Genomic DNA, 9,002 nt, shown 5'->3' on the forward strand with positions numbered 1-9,002 from the left:
AAAAAATATTTAACGGAAAATCGGAAACGGTATGCAAAAATGCTACAAATAAACCTCAAATAATAATTAACGGTGAATCAAAAACTGGATGCAAATAATGCATTGAACTAACCTCAAAATATAATTAACATGAAATCAAAAACCAAATGCAAGTACATTGAACTAACCTCATAGAATAATTGACGGGAAATCAGAAACTGGATGCAAATGCATTGAAATATAAATAACCTCAAAGAATAGTTAACAGGAAATCAGAAACCGGGATAAAATTGCATCGAACTAACATCAAAGCATAAATAATCAGAAATCATAAACTAGATACAGATGTATTGAACTAACCTCAAAGAGTTATTAATGAGAAATCAGAAATTGGATACAAATGTAATAAACTAATCTAAAGACTAATTAACGAATATAGAAATATCAAAAAATGGATGCAAATGCACTGAACTAATCTCAATGAATAATTAACGGAAAATCATAAATTTGATACAACTGCATTGAACAAACCTCAAAAAATAATTAACAGGAAATCGAAAACTTGCTGCAAATGCATTAAACTAACCTCAAAAAACAATTAACGGAAAATTGAAAACTGGATGCAACTATATTGAACTAGCCTCAAAGAATAATTAACAGAAAATCAAAAACTGGATGCAATTGCATTAAACTAAAATCATATATTAAATAACAGGTTGGGAAATAAAAAATTGGATGCAATATCCTTGATGAATATTTAACGGAAAATCAGAAACTGGATGCAAATGCATTGAAATAACCTCAAAGAATAGTTTAATTGGAAATGGGAAACCGGATGTAACTACATCGAACTACTCTCAAAGCATAAATAACCGGAAATTGGAAGCTAGATGCGAACTAACTTCGAAAAATAATTAACGGGAAATCAGAAACTGGATGCAGATGTATTAAACTAACCTCAAAAAGTAATTAACGGGAAATTAGAACATTGATGCAAATGCAATTAACTAATCTCAAAGAGTAATTAATGAAACATTGAAAACTATATGGAACTGCATTGAATTAACCTTAATGAATAACTAACGGGAAATCGTAAACTTGGTGCAACTGCACTGAACTAACCTCAAAGAATAATTAACGGGAAATCAGAAACTTGATACAACTACATTGAATTAACCTCAAAGAATAATTAATGAGAAATTGGAAACTAGATCCAACTACATTGAACTAGCCTCAAAGAATAATTAACGTAAAATCGGAAACTTGATGCAAATGCATTAAAAACATAGTTGTATTATATATAGAGAGAATATAATATCTCGACAAGTATAGTTTTGCATTTTAAGTAGTGTTTATTATAATTATTTTATTATGATTGTGAATGGCTTGCTATTTAAGTAGCTTCAATATCATCTTCGCCACATTGGACATTCTCACAAAATTTCAATCAAACTTCTATTATTAAACATAACAAAAAAAATAAAATAAAATAAAAATCGATGGGTTTTACCAAGGTTTGGTGTTTTCTTTTGATAGAGAGTGGTGCAAAAAATTTGAACAAGTGATTAATATAATTTACATATCTCATAGCTATGAATAGTTGCTAATATTTTTTAAAATAATTTAATATAACGACACCAGTTCGTAGGACGGGTTCGAAAGCTAGTTCATGATTATAAGCCCAAACCTGATAATATACTAGCTGCCTCAAACTCAACTAAATACTAATAAGTCCATAGAAGAAAATATCTGAATTTCGCAAAATATTTGGTATTTTAGATATAAGGTACGAGATATACGAAAGATTTACGACGCTGATATATATATGTCCCAAAACTTTGGTAGTATTTAGGGCTAAATTTATGTCTGTTTTTCACCACTTCCAAATATTAGCCAGTTTTAGATTTTTGAAATATGAATGAGACAATATTTACCTTAGATTATGAAGTCAAAAATCTGGCTTGCTGGTTCTATGCATTGAGGGATTAACAATTGCGACCAAACTCCCAATAACAGGATAGTTTTCAGTTGAATGGCTACCTCTTCATGTAGAGAAATTAAGCCTTGGATAAGATAAAACAACGAAAAATGACTAAAAAGGGTATCAAATTTTACACCTTTTGACAGTTTGAGGACCAAACTTTTTTTTTTGACAGTTTGGAGACCAAACTGTTTGTTTTTTGCAATTTAGAAACTTCTGTCAAATTTCTCTAACACGGTTTCTAATTTTATATATATATATATATATATATATATATATATATATATATATATATATATATATATATATATATATATATATTTTTTTTTTTTTTTTGAAAAAATAAAAACATCTTGGCGATGTACCACTATAACTCACACGCACACACTTCTCACGTGATAGCAATAGGTCTTCTCCAAACTTTTGTTTCAGTGATTGAAAAAAAAAACTCAAAAACCAAATGTACACCTTCTTCCTCGCTAAAAACAGAGTATAGGTGTAGGGGAGTGATATTCTCTATCCAGCACGCGCTTAGCATGGTGGAACTAATGCACCGACCTATGATATCAGGTCGCATCCACGAGCCAACATCGCGCCACAAGACAGATCGCAACATCACGCGAACTACACCAGGCAAAGTGACCACGGACTCCTATCCATAAGCAATCATGATGAAGGAGTACTTGCACTAATCCCGACCGACGATCATCGATCCGCGACCGCATAAGCTACTTGCTTGCGATCGCCGCCACTCCTCATCATCACAGCGGACTTCTATGTAGATATTTCTCACGTGCTCCCATGATCCACACCCCACGTTGGTGACATCCTCTACACGTGGAGGTGAGGATACACTCGAATCTCTATAAATAAACCACTCCTATGAACTACGCCGGACTGATTCTACTCGACCCCGAACCGAGTAAGATCGTAGGCGATTTAAGCTCCAAAAGCCGAACTCGGTCTCACCCATCCATCCATATCAGTCCCCCAGAGACTGTGTGTAAGGGAATATCACATCACACCTTTACAATAGGTACAATGGAGTGGACATTGGCTTTCAATACATTCTTGTCAGGCATTTGCTTAGCAATTGTTTTCCTTCTTCTTGCTGGAATCATGAAAAAGTATAGTGTTTATTCTAGGCAACTGCCCCCAGGGCTCTTCGTTAACAGTCGAGTAAAAGGGACAACAAATATACGTGCAAAGTGTATGGACAACATGACAAAGTGGATATGGGATGAAGCTCAGGAGAAAGGTAGTGTAGAAATTGGCCAATTCGTCTCCCTTATGAGTTTCGATGCCATAGCCGATGTCATCCTTTCCAAAGACGTTGTAGTGGACCCAAAAACCGAAGTTGGATCAGAATTTGTTTCTTCCGTTACTCGACTTATACAATGGATTAGTAAGCCTAATGTGGCTGATTTCTTTCCCTTCTTTCAATGGTTCGATCCACAGCGTATAAAGAAGAATATTAAACTGATAATCGAGCATACAGTTGGCTTTGCTTATAGTTTTGTTGAAGAACGAATTCTAGACCAATAGACGGGTAAAATTAATGCCAAAAAAGATTTTTTGGATGCGATGCTGGACTTTCAAGGCAATCAAAAAAATGGAACCCACAATGTTGTCGGAAATATCACCCACGATTCCAACTGAAAAAGTGTTTTTGGGGGTTTTTTTTTTCGATCGCCGAAACAAAAGTTTGGAGAAGACATATTGCTATTACGTGAGAAGTGTGTGCGTGTGAGTTATAGTTGTACACGTCAGTATGTTTTTTATTTTGTTTTTTATTTTTGAAAAAAAAAATACAAATTAGAAACAGTGTTAAAGAAATTTGATAGAAGTTTCTAAATTACAAAAACCCAAACAGTCAAGAAAAAAAGTTTGGTCCCCAAACTGTCAAAAGGTGTAAAGTTTGATACGTCGTTTTTCGTAAAACAATATAGTGGTTATAACTTATAAGACCCACAAAGTATGGCCAAGATCAAGTTGACAAGCACATAAAAGTTCTTAGCTTATTTATGAGCACTGCTATTAATCCTTGATAGTTGATTCTACTACTACTGCTACTACCATACACTACTACTTTTTAATTTGGTCTCTCCATAGTCTTTGAACAGTATGAATAATGCATGCATGTTACTCTTTGTTCTTATTGTGGTTGGAGTGCTAGGACTTGCAATGGACGAGGACTAGTTATTAAGAACTTTTCTAAGAAGACTTGCCCGCTAGCTGAGAAAACTGTTAGGGACTGTTGGAGTTATCCCTCACATGAGGAGAGAAAACAGAGTTGGACAGAAACGGGCGAATTCGGCGTTGGAAATGCGAGGCCGCCGCTCGGATCAAGGCGCAGATGACTTCAGCTTCGGGGGTTCCAATAGAATAGAGGCGACCAGCGCCATAGAGGCGACCAGCGCTTCAAAACTTCCAGTGTCTTAAGCGCGACTTCAGGCTCACGTAGGGCTAAGGCCAGCGGCAGTCTATTTTTCGTGGGCTTGCTACAAGATTCGCGAAAGTTGGTTTTGGAGATAAAACCAAAAATCAAGGTTTTGGAAAACCTAACCAAACAGTCGGAAGGATTGGAATCCGGACTAAAACAAAAGAGAGTACCTTTACGAGAGATACAACCCAGAAAGAGATAAGAGTGATCTAGTAAGGTGAGAGACCTGTGGGAGAGATTGTAATCTTCCTTCCCATTTTATTAAGAACCGGCTCTTGTGGAAGTAGGCATCATTGGCGAACCACGGTAAATCTTTGTGTTGTGGTTTGCTTTTACCGCTTTACATTATTATCATTGTTAATAGTTGTTTAGCGAGCGAAGGCATGCATGTTATAGGTAGTTTGTGATATTTGAGATTTATCCGAGTTGAAGTGTGTTCATACAAGTTATCGTGTAGTGGGGAACCGATTGGTATTGGTGTAATCCCCAACAAGTGGTATCAAAGCCTTGGTTAGAATAGCCTGGGGTGTTATCCGAATCTTGGTCGGAAGGTGTTTGTTAAATTCCCGAGAGAAGATTTGAGGTTAAATAACTTGTAGAGATGGACCATTCCGTGAAACTTTCGTATGATGAGTCCGAATAGGAAGAACTACACCATCCGAAAGCCAAGATGGAAGACTTGCTATACCGCAAGGACTTGGCACTTCCCATTGAGAATGAGGGAGTAAAACCGAAAAAGAAAATGAGGCCGAAAGTGGAAAAAGCTTGACGAAAAGCGATTGGATACATTCGATAGTGGATTGACGACGATTGTCTTTCACCATGTGGCCTAAGAGACTACACCTTCGGGCCTATGGAAGAAACTCGAAGACCTTTATGAGAGGAAGTCGGGTGGAAACAAAGTGCTAGTCGTTAAGAAGTTTGCGCATTAACGAAGTACCAAGAAGGTTCTTCAATGTCCGAAAGCATCTTAATGAAGTACGAATATCATCAATCGATGCATTTGATGAAGATCAATTTGGGAGACGAAGTTGAGGCTTTGTTTCTATTAGGCTCTCTACCCGAAAGTTGGGAGACATTAGCGGTTTCTACATGGAGCAGCCAAGGATGGAATTGTTACCATGGAGATGGCTACCACGCCTTTGTTGAATGAGGAGACTAGAAGGAGTGCAAGAAGCAGCTCTTCTCACTCGCAGATCCTTTTTCACGAGAAACGGGGAGAGGTCAAAACAGAAAACCATCTCGTTCTAGAGGTGATGATGAAGTAAATCTAGGGGTGAAGCTAGAACTCCTAAGGCGGAGAGGCAATGTTACTATTGTGCCACAAAAGGCCACTTCAGATATGAGTGCGTAACAATCAAGAGGGATGAGAAGAATAACCGCGGTGCATGAAGACATGGGTGCAGGAACGGAAACACAAAGCAGAGATACTACCGCACTAGTCGGCGACCTAGTGGGAATTGTGTCGATTGTGGTGTGGCCGTCTTAGTACCTCATGTCGATACGAGTGGGTGATAGATCTGGGGAGCATCCTATCACGCCACACAAGATTGTGGGGATTCTTCACTACCTACAAACCTGTAGTGAATATGGTGAAGTGAGGATGGGTAACGAGTGCATGCCTCAAGATTATAGGCATTGGAGATGTTCATATAGAAACCAATGTCGGCTACACCTTGACACTCAAGGATGTAAGACATGTCCCCGACATACGGGTTAAGCCTAATTTCGGCGGGAAATTAGATGACGATGGCTTTGTAAACTCGTTTTGGTAACGGGTATGGAAACCGAAAGCAGAGGTTCCATTCAGCAGCCAGAGGAAAGAAAACTTGCTCTCTTTACAAAACACGCTAGTTTTTGTGTAAAGCGGTTTAACGCGCGTAAGAAGAAGCTTCATCTGAACTGTGGCACAAGAGACCGCGGTCACATGGGCATAAAAGGGATGGAAGTTCTTGCTAAGCAAAAGGCCATGCCGGACATTAGAGGTACACATTTAAATACATGTACTCATCGTTTGGTAGGAAAGCAAACAGTGGTGTCTTTCCAAAGATTCCCGCTCTCACGAAAGGACAATCGCCCCGAGCTAGTGCACACGCACTTATGTGGTCCTATGAGAGTGAAGTCCCACCGTGGAGTTTCAGACTTTTGACATTCATTGATGATCGCCAAGAAAGATATGGGCCTATAGTCCGAAGACCAAGGATGAAGTACTTGGCGTGTTTGAGAAATTCCACAAAGATGGTGGAAAGAGAGACGGGAAGTTGTTGAAATGTATTCGCCGGATAATGGGGGTGAGTACATTGGGCCATTTGAAGAGTATTGCCGAGTCATGGGATTCGTCATGAGCGCACCGTTCCCAAGACACCGCAACGAGAATGGAATAGAGAGAATGAACCGCACCATTGTAGAGAGGATGAGATGCATGCTATCTCACTCTAAGCTACCTAGAAGCTACCGGGTAGAAGCAATGCGCATACCGCCGTGCATGTGATCAACCCGTCGCCGCAAAGCCTCGAATAGTGATTATCCCAGAGAGTATGGTCGCAGAGATGTTGATTATGGATACTTGAGGGTATTTGGGTGTAGGGCATTTGTGCATATTCCGGCGATGAGAGATCCAAGCTTGATGACAAAGCCAAGCGGTGCATTTTTCGGGTTATGGAGATGAAAAGTTTGGTTACAAACTCTATGATCCGATTAACAAGAAGGTAATCCAAGTCGAGAGATGTGTGTTCTTAGAAGACCAAACCATAGCAGACTTTGAGGAGGGTGAGAAGTTACGTGCTTTCACCAATGATCTTGTTGATTCGAACCGTAAGTTCCTACCGTGGAACGTCGTATAAGGCATTGAGAATGCAGAGAACCATGAGTTTGAAGCTCATGATGAGAATCCTATTGCTCATGATGGGATAGAACCTATTGGTATAGAAGATGCAGATGATGATGATGAACCACCACCCAGAAAGCAAGAAGTGCAACCTCCCGAGGCACCGCCAGATGGGGCAAGGAGGTCCGACAGAGGGAGAATAGCTTCAACCAGTATCCACCACATAACGCACGCGCTATCATCGGATGGTGGAGAACCTATGTACTATCAAGAGGCACTTGAAGGTACAGACAAAGAAAAGTGGTTGAAGGCCATGCATGACGAGATGGATTCTTTGCATAAGAATCACACTTATGAAGTTAGTCGAGAAACCCACAGGGAGAAAAGTTCTCAAGAATAAGTGGATATACAAAGTCAAGCATGAGGAGAACAATCCTCACCCAAGGCATAAAGCTCGCCTTTGTTGTGAAGGGATTCGGTCAAAGAAAAGGGATTGACTTTGATGAGATTTTTCTCCGTAGTAAAGATGACTTCTATCCGGTGGTATTGGGTATGACCGCAAGTATGAACCTAGAGGTTGAGCAGACTAGATGTTAAGACGCCTTTTCTTCATGGAGACCTTTGAAGAAGATGTCTACATGGACCAACCGAGGGTTTGAGGTCAAAGGCAAGGAGCACCTAGTATGCAAGCTGATAAAGAGCTTGTATGGGTTGAAGCAAGCACCGAGACAGTGGTACATAAAGTTTGACTCCTTTATGGCGAAGCAAGGATACAAGAAGTCTGCTTCCGATCATTGTGTGTTTGTTCAGAGATTTCCAGATGGGGATTTCATTGTGCTATTGCTGTATGTGGATGATATGTTGATAGTTGGCCCAAACATCAACAAGATATCCAAGCTGAAGAAAGACTTGAGTAAGTCCTTTGAGATGAAGGATTTGGGTCAAGCAAAGCAGATACTTGGGATGCGGATCACCGTGATGAAAAGAGTGGGAAGTTGTGGCTTTCTCAAGAAAGCTACATCGAGAAAGTGTTGAAGAGATTCAACATGGATCGCCGGCCAATCGGTTGTCCCTTTGGTGGCCCGCATGACCAAAGAGATGTGTCCTAAGGGTGAGCATGAGCAGAGTCAGATGGAAAAGATTCCTTATGCATCCGCAGTGGGCAGTTTGATGTATGCCATGGTGTGTACTAGACCGGATATTGCTTTCGCCGTTGGGGTGGTAAGCAGATTGGCATCAACCGGGTAAAGAGCATTGGGAAGGTGTTAAGTGGATATTGAGATATCTCAAAGGCACTTCCAAATCATGTTTGTGCTTTGGTGGAAGTAAGCCCTTACTTGAAGGAAGGCTAATCGATGCGCATATGGCGTGATGTTGACTCGATGAAGTCCACCTCCGGTTATCCGGGTTACTTTTTGGGGAGCGGTTTCTTGGCAATCTAAGTTGCAAAAAGTGTGTTGCCCTCTCCACTACGAAGCCGAGTACATTGCAGCCATCGAAAGTGTTGCAAAGAGTTGCTATGGATGAAGAGGTTCTTCGACTAACTAGGGCTAAAGCGTAAAACAGTTTGTAGTTCTATGTGACGGTCGAGAGCGCCATCCACTTGAGCAAGAATCCGAAGTTTTCATTCTAGATCCAAGCACATACACGCGCGTTATCATTGGATTAGAGAAGTACTTCGAAGACAAGCATTTGTGTATCGAGAAGATCCATACCGACAAGAACGGGTCGGATATGATGACCAAAGTCTTACCGAAAAGGTAAGTTTGATG

At 40.0% G+C, this 9,002-nt stretch overlaps 1 protein-coding gene across 1 annotated transcript; it reads left to right on the forward strand.

Annotated features, from left to right (window-relative positions):
- Positions 1-3,001: 3,001 nt before the first annotated feature.
- LOC147518464 (cytochrome P450 76A1-like) lies at positions 3,002-3,505 on the forward strand. Its single transcript, XM_086593925.1, has one exon. The coding sequence runs from the start codon at positions 3,002-3,004 to the stop codon at positions 3,503-3,505; it is 504 nt and encodes a 167-aa protein (XP_086450051.1).
- Positions 3,506-9,002: the final 5,497 nt, after the last annotated feature.

This window comes from Coptis chinensis, chromosome 2 (assembly GCF_015680905.1).
Source record: "Coptis chinensis isolate HL-2020 chromosome 2, ASM1568090v1, whole genome shotgun sequence".
Lineage (NCBI taxonomy): Eukaryota > Viridiplantae > Streptophyta > Magnoliopsida > Ranunculales > Ranunculaceae > Coptis > Coptis chinensis.

What these genes read in the sequence shown, in the direction of transcription:
- LOC147518464 (XM_086593925.1), top strand. Translation starts at nt 3,002, where the DNA reads ATGGAGTGGACATTGGCTTTCAATACATTCTTGTCAGGCATTTGCTTA.